The sequence below is a fragment of the Puntigrus tetrazona genome, chromosome 2, assembly GCF_018831695.1.
Source record: "Puntigrus tetrazona isolate hp1 chromosome 2, ASM1883169v1, whole genome shotgun sequence".
Classification (NCBI taxonomy): domain Eukaryota; kingdom Metazoa; phylum Chordata; class Actinopteri; order Cypriniformes; family Cyprinidae; genus Puntigrus; species Puntigrus tetrazona.
Window position 1 is genome coordinate 21,547,560 of NC_056700.1, and position 22,085 is coordinate 21,569,644.

A 22,085-nucleotide genomic window follows, 5' to 3' on the forward strand; every position below is an offset into this window, starting at 1 on the left:
CGGCCTCCAGCGGGACTACAACATCACATGCTTATTTGACTAAAAGTGAGAATCGTGCAAAACGTAATGCTAAAAGACAAAAATGCGCCAAAACTGACATTTTAAAATCCAATTTATTAAAAATGAAGTTATACATTTGAGTAGGAGACATTTATAGGCAACAACTACAACAACAACACACAAAAAAAATTACGCTCTTGGTTTAAAAACGTTTAATTAAAAAATTAAAACGCAGATATACCATATTGATGACAACACTTATAAAATGACAAAGACTTCATTCTAAAACCAAATTAAATTTTAGAGAAAAAAACAAAACAAAAACACTGTAAAACTGCTCAGTGTCTGAGACGAGTGCGTCGCGTGCGGGCGATGGGTGTCGTCACTTTAGGTGTCTCGCTCTCTGCCATGACAGCATCTAAAAGAGACAAAAAAAAAAAAATTAATTTAAAAATGCACAATTGAATAAAAACCTAAATGGAGTTATGTGAAAGTGACTGACCCTCTTCCTCTTCTTCATCACTGCTGAAGGTGATGGCAGGTTTGGAACGAGAAGATTTTCTTGGGGTTACAAGGTCACTGTCGTCTAACTTCGGTTTACTACGCCCTGAAGGATACAAAAAGGTGCACAATGAGATGAACTTCTGCGATACAATTCATTGTGAGATCTGATTCGCTCGATCTCTTCACCTCGTGTGGTTTTGCGCACGCTCTTGGGAGGCTGTGGCTTTGGACTTTGCGCCTCCCCCATCTGCTGTTCTCTTTCCTCGTTCTCCACATTCTCCAGACCTTTAGTGTGAACAGCTGTCAAGCGCTTCTCGTAATCTTCAACCTGTGCCTAAAAAACAAAAACTAGCGTAAAGTCACCAAGCCTCTTATATAACATGTTTTCCAGCCTCACATACAGTACACAAATGTTGTACCTTAAACTGTTGTTTTGCTCTTCGACGGAGTTTGGCTGCAATAGACAGGAGGGGCTGATAGACTCCAGACTCAGTGAGTTTATCACTGTAACAGTCCCAGCACTCCTGCAGCTTTTTAAAACCTCGCTCGCACACAGACAACAAGGACAGAGACACGGCTAGATCTGCCCACTGACGCTCGGTCCTAGAGAGAAAACAGGAAGTTATCTCACATGAGAGATGAAGACCTGGTCATCTATCATAAGAGCCCAGTCTCACAAATTTTGCTCTAGTAATGTTTTCCAGCGCACCATGCAAAAGCTCTCAACACCCTTTTTTGAAATTTTGAATTGTATCTTTGGACTTGCTCGAAGTAGCGCAATCTTCCAAAACCAGGTTAAACTTTTCTGTATTGCTTATGAACGGGAAAGATGCATTGAGAGCATTGTTTCTATTTAGAGAATGTGTAGCCCAATGAAAAACAAATTGTGTCTGATACCCACTTTGCGGTTCTGAATCGTTGGCAGAGCTTCTCCACTAAACTCTCTGTCTGTCTCTCTTTAGTGATGTAGGAGAAGAGTTGTCTGGAAGAGAAAGTTAAATAGAAGTGATTTATGGCCCGTCATGCAGAATAAGTTAAACTGCAATAGCAGCATAAATCATATCTCACTTCATAATGGTGTTGAAGTCCTCCTCCTTCATTCCACGTTCAGGATCAGATAATCGGCTGATGATGTCTGGCAGCAGGTTGTAAATGGCGTTGTCCTGAGAAAAGGAAGGAAGGAAGGAAGGAAGGAAGAAAAAAGAAAAAAATAAAATAAAAATGCAGAGTTATAATCAGGGCATCTCATCTTAGGAGGATTATAGAGAAAGATGAATGGCTACCTTTGCGGAGAGCTCGTTGAAAAAGTTGAGAGCAAGGCTGGCAATGTGTGGTTCAGGGTCCAGCAGGAGCACTGCAACCTCACTGACCTGACCTTTGACCTTCATCACATCCTTCAGCACCAGCTGGGTCAATACCGTGATGGCAGTCAGCCTCACAGATGCGCTCTCATCACTCAACCTTAACACATGAGTCACATTCATCAGAATCCAACATAGTGCAAGACATTTTAAACCATATTGCGTTCAAACTAAGATAGCTTTAACCGTAACTAACATCAGCTGGAACAAACGATTATGCAAAATATCCCTATAGACCAGTTGTTGCTTGACTTTGAAAGCTACCTGGCGTAAAGATTTGGTGTCCAGGGTTCCAGGATGTTGGGAAAACGAACTGTTAAGTCACCAAGAGCCACAGTTGTATTGGCCCTGACAACAGGAAGCGGGGATTTTTCCAGCACCGTGAACAGAAGCCGGATATTGTCTTTACAAACAGCAGGACTGATCATCATGTACTGAGACAGAGCCAGGCAGGCAGCAGTGGTGAGCTGAGGGTGAGAATATTTCCCAGGAGAGCTACAAACTTTCACCAGCAACGGCAAAGAGGCGCTCAACATGTTTCCTTCTACAAAGAGAGACCACAATGCAACAGGGATCAGTGCTTTGTAGATCAGGTAATCATGTTAATAAATAGAAATGTTTAATGTATGTTTATGAAGACTAAAGATCTTATTCCAGCAGTTTGTTTAGATGGGCTCACCAGATAATAACTCCGTCTCACACATCTTGCGGATAAACTCAGCCTCTGTGTCCTCAGCTGAAGCACCCACTAGCCCGAGCTCCTCCTCCACACAACTGTCATTTGCTTCCTGAGAAGTGAAACAAGTCAGTAGCGTGCACTGTGCTTCGATTGTACAGAAAACAAACCCATCAGTGGACCATCTTCTTTAACCTTTTTGTTAGCAGGTGCCTTCTCTTTCTCCTCCTTCTCTTCCTTTTCTCCCCTCCTCCTCCGCAGCTCAGCGCTTACACTTCTTTCAAGGTGGGACACCTGCCAGAAGGCCACAGCTCCACACAGTGAAAGCACCTGGGCCAAGCTCACGCAATTAACTAGAAAGAGAAGGTGGTTATCTTTGCTATCATAAATGTATGCAAGTTATTAGAGTCTCTTATGTTGACTAAAGGCACAGGTAGTGAAACATCACAATTACATTTTTTATTTTTATAGTAGTAGTTCATATTAATTACGCAGTATGCAAGTTACATCGGCTGATATTACCTTGCTCCTCAGAGCCCTGAGACCCGCCTTCCTGCAGTTCTGATTGGTTGAGCTCTCCGCCCTCTGTGATTTGTTCCAGTAAAAGATGAGCAGCCCTCTGGAGGAGGCGGGAACACAGCTGGTCAGGGGACTCTGCCAAAAAGTAAATGAGACGGACAGCCTGTTCCATGAAGGCCTGCCAGTGGGGGTCGGACTGGACCACTCCTGTTCAAATGAAGAAACAGACGTTACCCAATAGCAGAAACCAAATAAAGGAGAATGAGAGAGACCATGTTTACACCTGGTAGCCACAAATAGGGTTTGGGGAGGGGAAAAAAAGAAAAGAAAAAGTGGGTGTAGCCAATGTATATTTTGGTATTTAAGAAACTAGTGATCAGATAAAAAAAAAGAGAGAAAAAAAGAACAAACCATCAGCAATGGCTTGGGACAGACAGCTGAAGAGATGGTGGTCCATAGGAAGCCTGAAGGGAACACCCTTGGATTGCTGAGACACAAGAGCATACAACCCAGCATATCATAATGCTATGCATCACAAGGAATAGCTTAAGATGTATTTTAATATTATCTTCAAATATATAATAATTGTAAATACTTACCCTCACATGGTCTGTTATGTTAGCAATGGTGATTAGTGTGTCTCGAGCCAGAAGGTAATCTTCTGCAACCTTCTCACCCAGAGCGACAGAACACAGTGTGTCCAAATTACTGAGAACCACCTCCCTCTCAGCACTAGACAGACAAAATTAAATAGAGTTAAATAATGCCCACCTTGCCTTCAACAGCAAGATTAAGACCAGAACTCCCTCAGATTACAAAAGAATTAGCTCATAGCTCATTGGACATTACAGAGAGCCGAGTTTTGACCCGTGTCCACACACTCACACCACACACACACTGATCATGCTTCCCAAATCTCTCCTGCATTTCTCTGAGGGAGAGCTTGAAAGGAATAACTTGCTTAATGTAGGCAGGCCCTTACAGCAAAGCAGCAAATCTCCTCTGCCCAGCTAAGATTACCCGCCAATAGGAACACAGAAGAGCTCAGACTCTTACCCAACGAGCTTGCATTCGCCTTGGTCTCATCATTGGGAAAAATTACACTGTGATATTAAAATGAGAATCATCTAAGACACCTGGGAAGCCTTGAGAGTGGAGTGTCTCACCGTGCTGCCATGCCCAGCAATAGCACTGCAGCTCTCCTGTGAAGCGTTTTAGTCTCTCGTTTCCCAGAGAACCTTTCCCACAAAACCTGCACCACTGAAGTCTGCAAGGAACTCTCACTGCTGAAAAACTCCTGGACCTGCACCAAGACAAAAACAAATGTCAAAGAATAATAAATTACAGGAATGACTGCTTACATGTAGGACAAAAAGACACTCACAATCTCCTCCAGACACTGGACGGTCCCCAATGAAGCATCAATCATCAGATCTGACAGATTATCCACTAGAGTCTGAGCCTTTGCCCTGATGGACAGACAAAGTACAGTTAAGCTACAGTGTATAATTGTGTTCCTTCAACCATAAAAGGAACAAAACCAAAAGCTTGCAGACCTGGTGTTGTCACCATGGGGGTTGAGGTACAGGCGTCTGTAGGCCTGAATGACAGCATCTTTGATTGTGGCATCAGTAGACCAGACAAGAGGCAACATCTTTCTGACCCCACATACAGAGTTGGCCACACTAAACTCAAATGCCGTGACACAGAACTGCACTGCCTCCTGCACAACTGAGGGAGGGAGACCAATCAAGAAACTGCACATTTCCATGCTTGTATTTTATAAATACATAAAATACTTTAAGTCATATAGTCCTTTCTTCAGTATTGAGGTTTATAATTGTATAAGTTCATAAGAAAAAAAAAATCAAAAATGGAGAAAAAGCATGACAGACTTGACAAAACACTGATTGTTAACTGGATTGAGGCAGAGTTGAATGAGACATTGCAGTCAATTATTGGAATAGGGTTTAAGTGGAGTAAATGATTGGGGAAGTCTGGTGTCATGAGAAGTCTTCATTTAATTCATAATTACCTGTAGTGGTTTTCCAGTACAGCATGTTGTTAATGACAGCGATAGCCCTTTCCACTTGTAAAGCGAAGCTCTCTGTGTCTTTCAAATACTGAACCAACATCTCCTGCTTCTTTAGTTCACTCTCTCTACCTTGATTCCCTTCACCCTCTTTCTGTGGGGTGGGTGGAGCATCGCTCGGCACCGTCTCAGGTGTCTCCTGTTCTGGTTCTGGACCTGAGAAAACGATTACAAGCAACTTCTGTTTTTATTTGGACTTGGAGAGAGGAAAAAAAAAAAAAAAAAAAAAGATTTGAAAAAATCTATCATCCAATCTAGGCAGGTGACACCAAGAACTAGTCCTACAATGTGCTTGAGCATAACTCTTTATAAAAGCCACAATAAAAGTGGATAAGACTATTCAAAGTAACACTTACCCTTGAAAAGTGTTGCAAGTGTTTTGATGAGGGTTTCTGCATTCATGTCTGCCAGATCTGAGAAGAATGATGACTGTGGGTATAGAGAATGAGCACGCATGCATAGACACACTGCCTTCCTACATAAACCAAAAGAAAATACAACACATTGCACGTCTGTGAACTGAAGCAAGGGTATGAGAATATGTGTGTTAATTCATACATGCCTGTATTTGCTTTCCCTGAGAAGCTGTGCAATTTGTAAAGCAGTGTCTCTGTCATTTCTCTCCTCCACTTCCCCTGCCTCCTCCTCGTCATTCTCCTCTTCCTCACTGCCAGGCTCCAGTTGTGCCTTCACAGTCATCTCCAACTCAGGTTTCATCGCATCCCAAAGATCAGTGGCTGTGATGATTGCAACTACAAACACAGACCTAAAAACTTATAGCTGGAAACAATTTCTGCAGCACTAATTAGTCCAGACAAACTGGAGCTAAAAACTAAAAGGAGCAATTCAATTAGGAGAGAAACATACCGGGAACTTGCTCTTTTTGGGCATCTCTCATCTCTTTTAGTTTGGTCATCTCTTTTTCCAGGGGCTTTTTCAGATCCACACTGCTCAACTTGATATGGAGAAAACAAAAGCAAGTACTTTCAATATTTCAGTGGTTGAATACACTAGTGTTCAAATGTTTGGGGTCAATAAAGAATGGTGGAGCATCTACCACCAGCATGTTTGTACCTTGCAGCTGTAAGGGTTATGAGCGATGAAGGCAGCCAGCAGCTGTATAGCACTCTTACACACGTGGACAGACTTGTCACCCAAACGCCCAACGGTTAGCTCCATAACTTCTGTGTACCTGCACAAGGGCAAGGCCTGTGAAAAAAGCAGGAGATTTTAATCTTAGAGCACCCAAGAATAAAACCCTTTATTTCCATTGAAGACAAAAAAGGGGAAAAACCAACCCACTCACCTTGCTGTTGACAATACGTGCATAGACCTGTAGCACACGTGCTCGGACATGTGAGTGTGCATCATGGATGTGCTCCTGCAGTGTGTCCAGGAAACGATCTCGGCTTGCACGAGCAGAATCATCCAGCTTGTCGCCAGACAGAACCCGGACAAGAACCTCACCGAGAACCTCACACACTGCCACCCGCAGGCTCGGACTCTGTCCAAATACAAAAAGCATGTTAACACAGCACACACAAAGATGAGTTAAGATATAAAACAAAGCTTTATTTTAAATTATTGCCCTCAGATTACCAAAGAGAGAGCTCAATGCCCAAAGAATTACTGCAGAGAACAGACTCAACCTGTGACCCTTCTCACGCACGCACGCACGCACACACACACACACACACACACACACTATAAGCCCCATCCTTTTTCTTTCCCATTACTTCAAAAGGATAGAAGTTTCAAAGAAAGGGGGTTCTTTAATGTAGGCAGGCCCTTACAGCAAGACAGCAAATCTTCACTGCCCAGCCAAGATTACCAGCCAATAGGAACTCAGGAGAGCTCAGACTCTAATTCAGTGGGCTCATATTCGCCTTGGTCTCATCACTGGGCAAGATTCCAATGACATAAGAGATGTGATAGAGTACACATGTGACTGTACCTCTCCCTCCAGGTGTGTGAGCAGAACACTGATGTTGGGGATCATGGTTTCAGGTACCAGTGTACTGAGTTCTGACAAAAAACTAGAGAAAGCCTTCACACCTGAACCTTCTCTGGCTAATTCCTCACTTGACTTCTGACCGATCTCTCTGAAAAAACACACACAATTTAGATTAAAATGATTATAGTTAAGCAGTATAATCAAATTTTGTAAATCAAGTAACAAATTACAATTAAGGGTATAATGATGTGTGTACCAGATTTCCATAGAAGCAAACATAATAATCCTCAAAATATACACTTAGCGTAAAATTATTTGAGTGGAAACACACCAGAAATAACCCTTCATTAATATAGACTTGGTTATCTTTGTTCTTTAATTGCAAGCACAGATAAATCAGATATTACATAATATATACACTCACAATCGTACCAACAAAGTATCAAGTTCAAATGTCACCTCATGATCTCTCCGACGATGGCCTTGACCCCATACTCTGAGCTCCAGGAAGCAACAGCCTGAGCACATACTGATGCCAGCTGCTCAAAGTGCTGCAATAGCTGAATCACTTTCACACATGCTCCTGTACAGGAAACAGAATATCAGGACCACACAGCTCAACATCTATACCACTGTAAACCTACTCATGGGTGTGTATGTGTACATACGATATAAACCTACCTAACATGTGATTGTATTTCTTCACCATGATTCCTAACACATGAATGATGGCATCTCTGGTGGACTTGCTCTTCACATGACTTATAGTGGGGTTTTCCAGGAGTTTATAGCAACAGCATGTCACACAACTACAAAAAAAAAAATTGACAAATGTTGAACTGGAAACGGCATTTGTGATCATGGTCTATATTGACCTTAAAAAGGATAAAACTGCCGTACCTAACAAACTCTTCCTCCACTAGAGACAGGCTCCACAGTGTGCGAATGTCCAGCTGCAGCAGTTGAGTCAAACACTGGAGAACAGTCTCTCTCTCACTGTCCCACTGCAGGAGACCCTTTCCAGCAACTTTATCCTTCTTACGACCCTGAGACAAAAACAAACAGATGTTTAATATATTGTATACACAATACCAGCAATCTTAGAAATAACCATTGTTGCCCTCAGATTACCAAAGAAAGCATTCACAGCTGATGGGCCTGTTAGGAGATGTGACTCTTTGCTGACTGACACATTTACACACACACACACACTATAGACAGACACACAAACATACACACACTGTAAGCTGCCAAATCATCCACAAATATCCATTTCTAAAGGAGAATTGTATTGCATGTGTCAGCTGGAATCGATATGGGTGGGCCCTTACAGCAGCGCAGCCAATCTCCACTGCTCTACCAAGATTACCCACCAGTCAGAAAACAAGAGAACACGAAATCCCAGCCTATTAGCTCGTATTTGCCTTGTTCTCATCACAGGGCATAGTATAAATAATGTGTGAATAATAAAGATGTGATAATGATACCTTGCTGGGTGCTGTGACAATAGTCTCCCTGTATGAGTCACTCTCGAGCGTTTCAGTGAGTTTGCAAAGAAGAAAAACGCTCATCTTCACAGCGTTGAGATGCTGTTTGCGGTCCACGGCTGACAGAGACCCGGACAGGAGAAGGGTCGGCAGGGAAACGGACAGGCCTCTGACCACTGGGCGCAGAGAGAATTGTGAAACATCGTGGGAAATGCAAAGTGAATACAAAAACTTCAAGCATGACTATAAAAATCCTAACCTTGAATCAGCAACTCCAACGTATCTTCTTTTACTGTCACATCAACTGTGCGACAATGTCTAAATGCAATTAGAAATACACATACAGTACAATGTTTGGTTTGGTGTCCTTATTTATGTAGGCTCAATGTATACGCGTTATTCATTACCTTCTTAAAAGGCTTTGAGAAGAAGCGTTTGTGCTTTGCATTATATGTGCAGATTACACAGTTGTATAAAACTGATAGAAAACAAATGTGATTGTTATAGGAATGCGTCCACACTCACTGCAAAACACTGTATGCCGTGTCAAAATGCTCCAGAATGCACAGAGGCCCTTGACTTCTGAGTGCTGCTTTAAAACCTTCAAAACAGACAGAAAACGTGATTTACACCAATGCAGATAAAAGAGAATACTGAAACGCATACGGTTAAAATGATATCGGTACTTAACTGTTGATGTGAGAGGGAAACTGTTTAACAGATAGCACATCTTGAACAACATACTGGTTAATAGCACCAGACTTCACGAGATCGTCCAAACAAATCGGTACAATAAAATCCCACGACATCTCTGCACGCCTAAACAAGTTAAAACAAGGGAGTAAATACAAACATGCTGATCTGCAGGAAAACTCACTGCAAAGCAGCGACTGAATGCATCACATCGACTAACATAAATCACAAAATAAGAAAAGCGTTTTCAGTTTTTATTAAACTAGAGCAAAACGTATTTGTTTTGTTTGACAGAGCAAGCTAACATGCTACGCTAACCACATTCATAAACATGCATCACAACTTCAACTTCCTTTCTACGGTTTAAATACGTAACATAACATATCCAAACACTCACCGTGAAAAAAGACGACTTTACTCCGACCAAATCCTGCCTAGAAGAACTAACCCGTAGAAAATGGACTGAACGGTTTGAGTCGCGGCTTTGAATTTCTCACAGCGCCCGCCAAAGGAAGTACGCCATCACTCCGCCCACACACAAGCCACGCCCAACTGATCACCAGCGCGCGAGCGACAGGGGTTGGCCTTTTTAAAATTAAAATTTAGTCAAAATAACGTAAAATTGAAAACGTTAAAATCATATCAGATAGAGTATTGTGGTAGAAAGACACTGTATGCCATGCACTTTTAAGTACAACGTTGTAAAAAATTAAACAAAAAAGAAATGACCATTCTCCGCCGTAACCATCTCATTTTACATTTTTTATTTGCTGTTCGTATAAATCGTAAAATAGTTTACTGTGTTGTTTCATGCCATGTTTGCTATTTGATGTTTCAGTTTTATTTAAACTTGTTTTGCTTTATTTTAATCTCGCACTATTTGTGAAATATGGAATACGGATCGTTAAGTGAAACAAAGCTGCAAAAAGGGTAATTTAAAAAATGGTCCTGGTTATCATGGCACAACCGAAACTATATTTGCATATCAATGTCTGTTCGGCAGTTTGGCTCGTCCTGATGAACGATGCGTAAACTGTTATCATGTGGAGGTTATTTGACGTTTTAGCAAGCTTTTTGTGTTTTATCGAGTTGATTGTACAGGACCATCAAGATAACAATAGCTGAATACCAAACCACTAACTGCAGATGAATTATTCAGTTATGAAGGCGGCCGTGAAGCTTTAAAAGGCATACTATAGTCTTAATAGACAGGAAACCAAGGAACTATGTAGTTTGATTAACTGTGCTATTGATTGTGGTTGGAAGTCAACATACAATGAAACTGTGCAAGTAACCATGCCAACAATTGCTTGACGAGAATCATAACATTATATGTCTCCTAAATGTAATTTAAAATGTAAACTTTTCCGTAACAAAAAACAGTCTGGTTTATTTCCCAATGCCAAAAAACCTCTTGCGTTTTGCTGAACTTTTATTTTGACATCGCAGCATTGACTTCCCACTCTTGACGTCACGATGACCGGCACGAGGTTAGAATGCAATGCGTGAAAAAACACATGTGGATCGTCATGTCAGCCCTGAATACCGATAGATCTGTTTTAAAATACCCACTTGTATAGTTTCCTATATTCTTATTCGATGTTTAAGATGCACGTTACAATTCACAATAAGTTTCATTAAGACGTTGGCTTGCTAAGAGTGTCTATAGGTACCTGTTTTTATTTTATAATTTACTGTTGTCACCTGGATCAAAGCGTATTCAACCAAATGGGTGTTTCATGTAATCAATCAGCATTATGCGAAGTATTTACAGATCTGATCCAGGCACTGTTAGGCTTGTCATTGTGTTACAAACCATCACAAGTGATGGTATGACGGTAATGCATGTTTTTATTACAAGGTAACACACAGGACTCTCGTTTATGTTTTAAAGTAGGATGGAGTATTTGCCGGACTCTAATGCCAGATATAAGGATGTGGATTACTGGAATGAACGGTACCGGACGGAGGAGAGCTTCGAGTGGTTCGGGGACTTCACTAAATTTGACCATCTGCTCAAACAGCACGTGGGAACAGAAGAAAACATCTTGATGCTAGGTAAGTTAGACACTTACGACACAAATCCTGTTTTTCAAATTGAAAGTTGCAACTTGTGTATTTTGTTCTATTGTGTATATCACGTTTAGTCAGCAGAGGGCGCTACTGGACTATTTGTTTTTGTGCATTTTTGACCTGCCTTAAAGGAGTAGTTCGCCGATAAATGCTTAAAATGTACTCATCCTCAGGCCAGCTTAGATCTAGAGGAGTTTTCAGCATAGCAAAGAATAGCAGTGAATGGGTGCCATCAGAAAGAGTTGATAAAAACATAAAAAAAAACAGAAATCTCAGGAATCCGTTGTGACCTGGACAAGCCCCCCCACCTGTTAAATTCCCGTTCCCCAGTCCAGTGAGAGTAACCGGTTAACTAAACTGAATAAGGAAAATACAATCAAATGTGGAGTAATCACTCCTATCCATATTCATAATAATGTTTCATCCAGTCAAAAAAATCCATCATTTGGTTTGCTCTTACATCCACTGACATTAGTTTAGAACCATTTGGGCTGTGTTTCCTTGCAAATATTGCATGATCTGTGTATATTTCTCTCCGGATTCAGACTAGAGGTTTTTCCTCTGGAGAAAACAATATTATAGCTAAAAGGTGCTTTAGCCAGAGATTTTGTAAAAGCAGCTCCAGGGTTCTCCAGAGGATATTACAAAATATGAAGACTGTTCTAATGGAGAAGCTGTTGCATAAATAAATTCTAACATGTTGTTGGAATGAGAATGAGGGGTGAGTGAACAAACATTGAGCTATTTGTGTTGAGCATTCGTTTTGCAGGTCTTTTCCACACAGTTTTTTAGGTCTGCTGTAGCTGCAGTGTTATAGTCAGACTCGGGGGGACAGTATTGGTCAGTTAACTCACAATAGGGATTTTGTATTCAGCTGGTGCTGTATTAGAAATGAGCGTGGACCTCTGACATGCACTCTGAGCTTTAGAGCTGTTCTTCAATGCCATGACACGAGCTCCCGTCCCCCAAGGACAGGTTTAGCTATATCTCAGTCCAATTACCAATCAAACGGACACCATTCGCACACTTAAAGCAACATAATAAAAGCGCATTGGTTGAGGGTCTAGTGCGCATCAATGTTGAGCTTTATTCGATGCAGCTGGGATTCAACGAAGAGCATACCGAGCCTAAAGACAAGCGATTAACCTTGGAATCGTAACGTTGTGATTTAGTCCAATGTGGGTAGATTCTGAATAGTTGGATTGTGCAAAATGGTGAAAAAAAGATTTATTTCATCAGCTCAGTGAGGAAACACCCTTCTTTTCTCCTTCTCTGCTTCTCTCTTTCGGTCTCCCACCCCACACAGACACCCTTTCCGCACCCACGTCATGTTTTCTCCGCAGTCCACAATCACAAACACAACAGCTTCGCTATCCGTGACCTTTTTCAACTGGGGAATGGGGCGAGGAGTTCCTACGCGCACCCTTCTTTCATGTGCTTCGCTTGTGACGAGTAATAAATGCCTTTTCTTTATGTAACGCTCCTGTCATGACTCTTTTACCTCTGAATTGAATATTGCAGGTCTCCGTTCGTCATATGGTGATGAAATATTTGCTTCTCTTCCACCGAATTGCTGCTGAACTGTTTGGGACTGGTTTATACCCGATACAGATTCTCTGGTTATGAAATGTCTCTCTCCATCAAGCTCTTTCTCGGTCATCGTCTTTATTTTTCCACGCTCAAGGATACTGCCACTAAAACATAAATGTCCTCCCTTACCCATAATGCAGTGGCTCAGGGCAGATTCCTGAACGGGCTGTTAAGGCTGCGCGTGTCTCAAGTTTCTGCGGTTGTGTAACGGTTTGTTGCATGAGGAGAAGCGGAATCCCTGCAGTTAACGTTAGCAGATTCCCCCACAAGGAGAGGCAGTTCGGATCCCATCGCGCCAGTTTGCGAAATATGGAATACGCACCATTCATTAAAACAAAAAGCTGCATAAAAAGGCTCATTTGTAAAATGGTCATGGTTATCATGGCACAACGGCAACTGTATTTGCATATCAGTGTATGTTCAGCAGCTTGGCTTGCCATGATGAGCGATGCGTAGACTATGCTATGGCGTGGAGGTTATTTGAGCATAACAGGTCATTTCCATATAGTGGCCTTAAAGGTACAGTAGCAAAAACGGTTAGTTCTGTGGTTAGTAAGAGGACGGAAATAAAAACAAGGTTTAAAACGGTTGTTCTGCTTCATATTTTTGTGGAATATATCATGAAAATAAAATTAAAACATTATTTGTCATAGATATCTTCTGTAACTTTATAAATGATAAATTACTTCAGTGAAATATTACTGATACCATTTTTTACGATGTGTATTTTCACGTCAAATGTGATATTTAATGTGAAACTTTGAAGGGCTTATCAAATAATTGCTGTGAGAATTAGTCTTAACAGAAGGTTTGCATGGCAAATTTACCATAGTTACCCTAAAACCTTGGTAGCAAAACTTTATTTTATGGTCTCTTACTAGTTGCTTATTAGCATTCATATTACTAGCATATTAGCTGTTTTTTTATAGTACTTAAGTGCGTATTAATGCCTTATTGTGCATCCCTAATCATACCCAATACCTAAACTTAGCAATTACCTTATTAACTATTAATAAACAGCAAATTAGAAATTTATCAATGTTGTTGATTGTGAATAAGTGTTCCCTATTCTATTTTTTTTTTTACCTATAGCCTGCAGAAAACATTGACACATCCCACAGTTCAAAGAGATGAAACATTTTTTACTCCGCTTCATGTTGCTGTAAAACCCTATGCATTTTTCTCCAATGCAGAAATAAAGTATTTAAAAAAAAATAAATGAATAAAAGGCAATAGGGCCAAACAGCATTTTAGTCAAAAACAGTTGATTCAGAAAGTCATTCATTCTCCTGCAGAACAGAGAGGAAGTCATACAATTTTGAAACGACATAAGGCTGATTATTATTTATTTAAATACATTTTTGATTGAAATACCACTTCAAACTGTTATGCCCTCAAAGATCTTTTTTTAGGAATGAGTAGAAATCATTTTCCGTGAAATTTGACAGTATGTTGTTCATAAACACAGAGCATTCCTTTAATGTTGTGCATCCATGTGTACAAGCGTCTGTATTTCTAGCGTGTCTTCTCAAGTGTTTTTTTCCACTCAGTCAGTGGGCAAACTCACATTCATTAGAGTCATTGCTGACAGAATGGAAAGAGCAAAGATAGAGGAGCGAGGACGAGAGGGTGGTCATTGAAGTCATATCAGCGTACCATCAACCGGGTCCCCCTCATTCACACTCTCTCTCGGTTGCCGTTGGCTTCGCTGCTGTACCCCACTGCAGTGAACAAGCTAACAAAGAAAGAGCTCGCGTTCAAGTGCTCTTTGTTGTGCGTCAGAGCAATCGCATTTCATCTTCAGTGAAGACCTGAAGAGTTTGAGGCAATTGAGTTTTGAATGAACCGTCTCGAATAGAGAACTCATGAGTCACTATCGGTCAGAATGAGTGTGAGTCAGCTCTCTCTTCACACGCCGGGCACCGTCTCTCTTTTTTTCGTTCGCTCTCGGCATTCATTACCCCCCAGAGACACGTAACACGGCTCTGAACCCGGGCTGCGCCGCGACGAGAGCGAGCCCTGCGGTCCAGATCTGCTGCTGCAGCTGCGTTTAAGTGAATGAATGAATGAATGAATCAGTGAGGGGATGAATGAAAGAACGGAGCGGATGAATGAACGGTGGGGGTGGGGGGGAGTGAAGGCTGCGGTGTTATGCGGTATCTCCTAGGCACCGCCCAGCCTGTTTTGTTCTTCCTTCCTCTTCCCCTGCGCTCTGATTGGCTGAGAGGAGTCAATGCTGCTGGAAGGTACTGCAGTCATGTGGGGGTTACCCCCCCACCCCCCCTCCCCATCACAACCTCTGCAGTTTATGAATGAAATTTGAAAAAATTGAATGAAGAATTGGGTTGCACGTGAGGAAGTTGTGTGTTCTCAGTTGAGAAAATCTGTCAAAATGCTTTGGTTTTTTTGAGTGCATTTTGTACGCTTGCTATATACACATAAGAATATAGCACAATTTTTAAAATGAGTTCTACTGTATAATATAACCCCTTGTTGTTTGGTTATAATTTTAGCATTTGTGCGGTTTAAGAATAGACATTATAGTGATCTAAATTTTGCTTGTTAAATGAGAGTGCATGGATAGGTTTGTGGATTGGATCTTTCTTATAAATGCGTTTTGTTGTTTTCATGGTGATGTTATCCTAAATATTCTTTTAAACTGCTGTGTTCATTGCATACTAAGTGTGTCGAATCTTATTTCATTTGGGTTTTATTACTATATATTTATCGCGTGTTTACTGTGTTTATGAATTTAATGTCTAGCAGTGTGTTTAACTATATTGTGCAAATGTGTTTTTATACACTACCGTCCAAAAGTTTGTGGTTGGTAAGATTTTTAGAATCAACTAAAAAAAAAGCAATTTTATTTGATAAAAAATACAGTAAATGTAATATTTTGAAATGTTATTGTGCACACACACACACACACACATTAGTATTTGTGGTTTATTAGGATTCTCCATAATTTTGAAAATAGTTGTTTTGCTTAAAATTTTTTGCATATGTATAGTATAAACACAAAAATGTGGATTTTAGTGTATTTGTGCCTTTTGGTTTTGTAAAATAGTACAAAATACATAATGAGTGCATAAATGTATTTGTGCTGTATGTTTTTGTGGATTGAACCTTGGTGTAGATTGTTTATGCATGCATAAGCATAATCGTGAAGAATACACATACATATATGACCTTGTAGAAGTCTGGCTTTGTGTGTTGGACCTCTAACTGCATTGCTTATTTGTTTGCAGATCAGGGAGAATTCCTCTTATTCTCTCTCCCTCTCTCTCTCTCTCTCTCTTTCCCTCTCTTTCTTTCTGACTCGTGTCTGGAATATTAACTGGGTTACCCGGGCAACGGGGCTAGGATGATAGATAGGCTCTCCTCCGATAAATGGGGCAGTGGATGCACATGAAAGAAAACTGTTTGTGAATGTGTGATTTATGAAAGGGTTTGAGTTAAACCCTGTACCTGATAACCACACACACTCGTACCCGCATACACACACACACACAAGTTCAATTCCCACATGGATCTGATCCGACTACACATATATTTTCTCTCTTGGGTTAATTTGTATCATCTCGCTCATACAGAGTTTGATCTGCTAACACCTTTAATTTGCCCAGCACATAATAATACAGCGCTCACCTCAACATATGAGTCAGGCATTAGTCCTTCCCAGGCATCTCTGGATCTGTTTGATAGATTTTCATAAACTCATAAAATGAGTTAGTCAGTGGCGCAGACTTTATATTGGCTTTAGATGGAGGGATTCTGATCTTGGGTCAGTTTTGGTTTTGTTTCCACTACACTGTATTAGACTGTGAGTGGTGCATTGTGAGCCGTAACTATGGCAACCTGGGATTCTGCAAAGATGTTTCCCATCTCTGATGTTCCTTTTGCACTTGTCTGGCCAATTCCCAGTCTGACCATCCCATATGTTTTCCACTGTTTTGTGGAAGGATTGTTTTCGGTCTGCTGTTCTCCAACCGAGAACCACTAAACATCAGTGGTCAAAGGGCAGGATGATGTTGTCAAAACAAGTTTTTAAAACAACAGCGTATTAGTCTGTCTAGACTGATGTGGACTGATTGTTCCCAGTATAATCAACATTTCTGCAAAGCTGGCTGCACTGGATGTGCCTGATCAGCACAGCGTGATGTGACGTGCCTTCTGCTTTCCAGACAGATTTTTACATTTTTCTTTCTGAAATTAAAACTATTTGGATTTTTTTTAGGATGCAACTTTAAATTGAAAGTTGACAAAAAAAGCTTTTTAAATGTAATAATTGTATATGTTTAAGTTTGAGTTTTAATTTTTCTACACTTTGTTTTAATGGTTAATTTGCATTTAAAAAATACAGCATTTTATTAAAAAGTTGAACAAAAATGACATTTTTAAGCCCTATGAAATAAGATTAATAATAATAATTCAGCCACTTCCATTCATCTTTTGCATCCCATCGAATGGTTTTATGAAATTTTAGTAATAATAAGCATCTCTGATTAATTGATTTTACAGTAAGTAAATAAATTGTTAATGTATTTATGTCCTCATGTAGAGCTGAAATATCGCGAGCATCATGCTTCATTATTTGTAGTAAAAGAAATCCCGCACCATTCGTTCAGTTATTTTATCCACGTTTTCTGCATTGTAACAGCCAGAGGGCCCTAAACAATGTAAAAGGACATGCAGACATTTTTTGATTCATTCAATACATATTTGCTGAGTAAAACCATTAATTTCCCCCCAAAATAAAAGTTTGGTTGGGTTTGTTTAAATTTTTTTAAATGTAGTTATGTAATGTAATTATTCTAAATATTATAATAATTGATGACTTGATTCCTTGATTCCAAAATTTGTTAAATTTATATTGTCATTTGTTAGACAAGTCTGAAATGAATTCACTGATGTGTATGTGTGAGGAACTGGAAGTTCTTTGGAGGTGTGTTTGAGGGCCAGATGGAGTTGGTCCACAGGAAGTAGGTTGTGTCTATCGACTTGTGTCTTCTGTCTCTGACTAACAGAAGACAATCTCTCGACAGCAGCAGTACTGGTGTGTGTGGGAATTAGTGTTATGTGTCCCATCTCACACTTCGCTGTGTGCTAATCTAGATGTGAAAGGGTGTGTGAAGCCTCAAGTGTTTCAGTCACGACTGACTCTTGTGCCTGTTTAGCGTATTAGCCTTTTTTGTCATTTTTAAAACTAAACACCTCTCCTGCACCTTGTAGGATCACTAGAATTTTTAATTTAAGTGTACAGCAATTCTAATACAAAGGCTTTGTTTATGCTCATAAAATAATATTTATCTTAACACTCTTTAATATGCATTACTGCTGCTGCTATATTAGCATTATTTAACTTGGATGTGCTGCTCTCTGCTTTTCCAGAGGATGGCACTCCTCTGGTACTGCTAGGTGATTTCAACATCCATGTAGATAAGAGTCTGGCCTGCGACTTCCACAGCCTATTGGCGTCTTTTGATCTCAGCCGTGTATCCACCACTGCCACGCACAAATCAGGTAATCAGTTGGACCTCATCTACACTCGAAACTGCTCTACTCATCATGCCCAGGTAACACCACTGCACACATCTGACCACTTCCTGATTACATTCAACACCACCCTAACCTCTTCCAACATAACACCTCCTCTGGTCACTTTTCGCCGTCACTTACTCACTCTCTCGTCAACCTGTCTTTCCTCTGCGGTGTCACTGTCACTCCCTCCTCCTAACCGGTTCTCTTTACTAGATGTTAACACTGCTACCAATACTGGAGTGCTCCACGCTAACATCCTGCCTGGACTCTTTCTGTCCTCTAACAACCAAACCTGCCCGGCCAACTCCCTCTGCCCCCTGGTTATCTGAAGTTCTCCGCGAACATCGCTCCAAACTCAGAGCTGCGGAAAGAAAATGGCGTAAGACCAAGGATCCATCGGATCTCTGCTTTTATCAGTCTCTTCTCTCCTCATTTTCTAATAATGTCTCCACTGCTAAACGTAATGATTAACAACTCCTCTGACTCACGAAGCCTCTTTAAAACATTCCTGCTCTTCTCTCTGCCCACCTGTCCCCCCACCATCGCTATCCTTAACCTCTGATGATTTTGCTTGTTTTTCATTAACAAAACCACTAAGATCAGCAATCAATTTCTGCTGCTCCTCGCCCTACGCACATCAACCTCAGCACCCCAACACATTCTCCACTTTTTCCCTCCTCTCTGAAACGGAATCAAAAATCGTCCTTGCCACGAATGCCACAACCTGCCCTTTAGATCCCATCCCTACTAACATCTTTCAGGCTATCGCTCCATCCGTCCCTCCCTGCACTCACCCACATTATCAACAAACTCTATCTCCACTGGTACATTTCCCTCAGCTTTTAAGGAGGCTCAATGCCCTCTCCTAAAAAACCCACACTTGACCCTGAGCTCATTGAAAATTACAGACCTGTATCTCTCCTCCCATTCATGGCTAAGACACTAGAGCGTGTTGTCTTTAACCAAATCTCCTCCCATCTCTCACAAAACAATCTCCTGGACAGCAACCAATCAGGTTTCAAAGCGCCACTCCACAGAAACTGCACTTCTATCGGTCATTGAGGCACTGAGACGGTCAAGAGCACAATCAAAATCTTCAGTGCTTATCCTGTTGGACCTGTCTGCTGCTTTTGACACTGTAAACCATAACATTCTCCTATCAACCCTCAGACAGATGGGTGTCTCTGGAACAGCCCTTCAGTGGTTTGAGTCCTACCTCTCTGGTAGGTCTTTCAGGGTATCATGGAGGGGTGATGTCTCAGAGTCTCATCACCTCAATACTGGAGTGCCTCAGGGCTCAGTACTTGGGCCACTGCTTTTTCCATCTACATGACATCACTGGGTTCTGTCATTCCAAGCATGGCTTCTCATATCACTGCTATGCTGACGACACTCAACTCCATCTCTCCTTTCAACCAGACGATCCCACTGTTTCTGCACGTGCTGCGTGCCTAAACGACATCTCAGTCTGGATGAAGGATCATCACCTGCAGTTAAACCTCACAAAAACAGAGCTCCTCGTTTTTTCCGCCAATCCCAACATACAGCACAAACTATCTTTTCAGCTAGGCTCGGCTACTGTATCCTCGTCTCAGGTCAGCTAGGAACCTTGGAGTGACCATTGACGACCAGCTAACTTTCACTGAGCACATTTCAAAAACTGCTCGATCTTGTAGGTTTGTGCTGTACAACATCAGGAAAATCAGACCATACTTATCAGAACACGCTACACAGATCCTCGTCCAGGCACTAGTCCTGAGCAGACTGGATTACTGCAACGCCCTCCTTGCTGGCCTCCCAGCCTCTACAACCAGACCTCTTCAGATGGTCCAGAATGCAGCGGCTAGGGTGGTCTTCAACGAACCAAGGAGGGCCCACGTCACACCCCCTCTTCATTAGTTTACACTGGCATCCTATAGATGCCCATCATCAAATTCAAATCCCTGATGCTGGCCTACAGGACAATCACAGGCTCCGCTCCTCGCACTTTACACACTAATTGAATCATATGTTCCTCCAGGTGCCTACGCTCTGCAAACGAAAGGCGTCTTGCAGTGCAAAAAAGGTGCAAAATCACTCTTGCACACCTTCACCTGGTCTGTTCCTCGCTGGTGGAACGATCTGCCCATTGCCACTAGGGCAGCAGAGTCACTAGCAGTCTTCAAAAACCAACTCAAAACTCATCTTTTTCGTTTGCACTTGACCCAACATTGATAGCACTCTCTTCTTCTTCTTCTTCTCCTGCTCCTTCCTATCCTTTTCTTGTTTAAAAAAAAAAAAAAAAAAAAAAAAAAAAAAAGCCTTGTATCTGCGTTAGGTAAGACAAGACCCCACTCAAGAGCACTTATGCACTACTGCCCTTTTGCTGATATTAATTTGCTTCTATATGCCTACCTCATTTGTACGTCGCTTTGGATAAAGGCGTCTGCTAAATGACTAAATGTAAATGTAAATGTAAATTTAAGCAGCCCCATCTTCCTCGTAGGCTCTTTAACTTTGTGATGGTGTTATACGAGCTCATATCTGCTTCTGTTTACTTGTATCTGTCTATCTATCTATCTGTTTATCAATCTACAGACCTTTTTGCGTAGCAGGTACGCATTTTGACTTCAAAGTACGTTGGTAGGATTTGTTACTCTGTGCAAAAACCTGGTGACGCCTTTGTGCACACACAGTACTTAAATCAAGCAACCGCAATGAAAGAGGATTTCGACCAATCAGAGCGCTGGGTTCTTTCCCCCATCTAGGAAGTAGGATGATTGACCACTGCATAAGACGTATCATAAAAAATAGGCAGCAAAACAGTCCTGCTCACCTTGGTCTCCGTAACTTTGTACTCCTGACGTATGGCTTCTTAAAAAGAGCATGGTACTTCCATCTTGTAAAGCTTAAAATAAAATTGAGTTGAGTTAACTTAAACCTCTGGGGGCCAACGTGATCATGTTGATCTAAACATGCATTCACATTCAGCCGCATCTGCTGCGGTTTACTTGTGTTTATATAGCTGCACCGAACAGCGTCTTAATATTAAGGATTTTAGTCCTAAAGTGCACATACTTTTGATAAGTACTGATATAGTTTATATAACTTTTAAATAAAAGAAAAACGTTACCCGAACATTCAGATCTGTGTTGGCTTGTGGCGCTGACTGCATTGTCTCGTCACTAGGTGATTCGTTCAAAAACGCTGATTCATCCAGCAATGAAACAAGTGAAGCATTTCTGAGTAAGACATTAAATAATTCATTCAAATCTTTTTCCATAATCTAATGTTAACAATCGCTGTACTAAATATATTATAAATACATCTTAATTAAAATGTTTAATAATTCGTTCTGAACCCTATGTAGCTGCATTGCTTTTTTTCACAACCTTTCCTCACTTACCAGTTTAAAATATGACCCCCCAGCTGTACTCAAAAAAAAAAAATTAAAATAAGTGTGGCATGTCTCTGTCTATTGTTGTATCTGTCTATAGTTGTGTTGTTCTGTTTATCATTTTACCTGTCTATTAATTGTTCTATCTCTCTATTGTTCTATTTATCATTTTATCCATCTCTATCGTTCTATTTATAGTTGTATCGTTCTTTTTATCGT

General features: G+C 41.0%; 2 protein-coding genes and 3 non-coding genes across 6 annotated transcripts in view; 1 reads left to right on the forward strand and 4 right to left on the reverse strand.

Annotated features, from left to right (window-relative positions):
- Window positions 1-94: 94 nt before the first annotated feature.
- Window positions 95-9,842, reverse strand: ncapd2 (non-SMC condensin I complex, subunit D2). The gene is made up of 31 exons (XM_043217348.1): window positions 9,684-9,842; window positions 9,285-9,412; window positions 9,119-9,194; window positions 8,853-8,911; window positions 8,594-8,769; window positions 8,007-8,152; window positions 7,788-7,915; window positions 7,566-7,689; window positions 7,107-7,254; window positions 6,459-6,656; window positions 6,227-6,361; window positions 6,020-6,107; window positions 5,715-5,904; window positions 5,509-5,627; window positions 5,096-5,308; window positions 4,617-4,791; window positions 4,445-4,529; window positions 4,227-4,363; window positions 3,660-3,792; window positions 3,472-3,547; window positions 3,064-3,267; window positions 2,737-2,894; window positions 2,545-2,653; window positions 2,130-2,409; window positions 1,788-1,965; window positions 1,573-1,667; window positions 1,406-1,486; window positions 924-1,107; window positions 691-838; window positions 503-607; window positions 95-418 (listed from the first exon to the last, which is right to left on the reverse strand). Exons 2-31 carry the CDS (start codon window positions 9,400-9,402, stop codon window positions 339-341), a joined length of 4,146 nt encoding a protein of 1,381 aa, XP_043073283.1. The 5' UTR covers window positions 9,403-9,412; window positions 9,684-9,842; the 3' UTR covers window positions 95-338.
- On the reverse strand, window positions 3,863-4,154 carry LOC122328970. The gene has a single exon (XR_006247868.1). It is a non-coding gene; the product is annotated as a small nucleolar RNA U85 (small nucleolar RNA).
- On the reverse strand, window positions 6,738-7,057 carry LOC122328965. Its single transcript, XR_006247867.1, has one exon. It is a non-coding gene; the product is annotated as a small nucleolar RNA U85 (small nucleolar RNA).
- LOC122328976 lies at window positions 8,224-8,549 on the reverse strand. Its single transcript, XR_006247869.1, has one exon. It is a non-coding gene; the product is annotated as a small nucleolar RNA U85 (small nucleolar RNA).
- Window positions 9,843-10,585: 743 nt separating the features above from the next.
- The window catches only part of ece2a (endothelin converting enzyme 2a), a 61,728-nt gene continuing 50,228 nt past the window's right edge, over window positions 10,586-22,085 (forward strand). The window contains exons 1-2 of one of the 2 annotated variants that reach the window (XM_043217409.1): window positions 10,586-10,776; window positions 11,181-11,344. In XM_043217409.1, the coding sequence (XP_043073344.1) occupies window positions 10,763-10,776; window positions 11,181-11,344 (178 nt within the window). In that variant the 5' untranslated portion in view covers window positions 10,586-10,762. The other variant, XM_043217417.1, reaches the window with a different exon arrangement.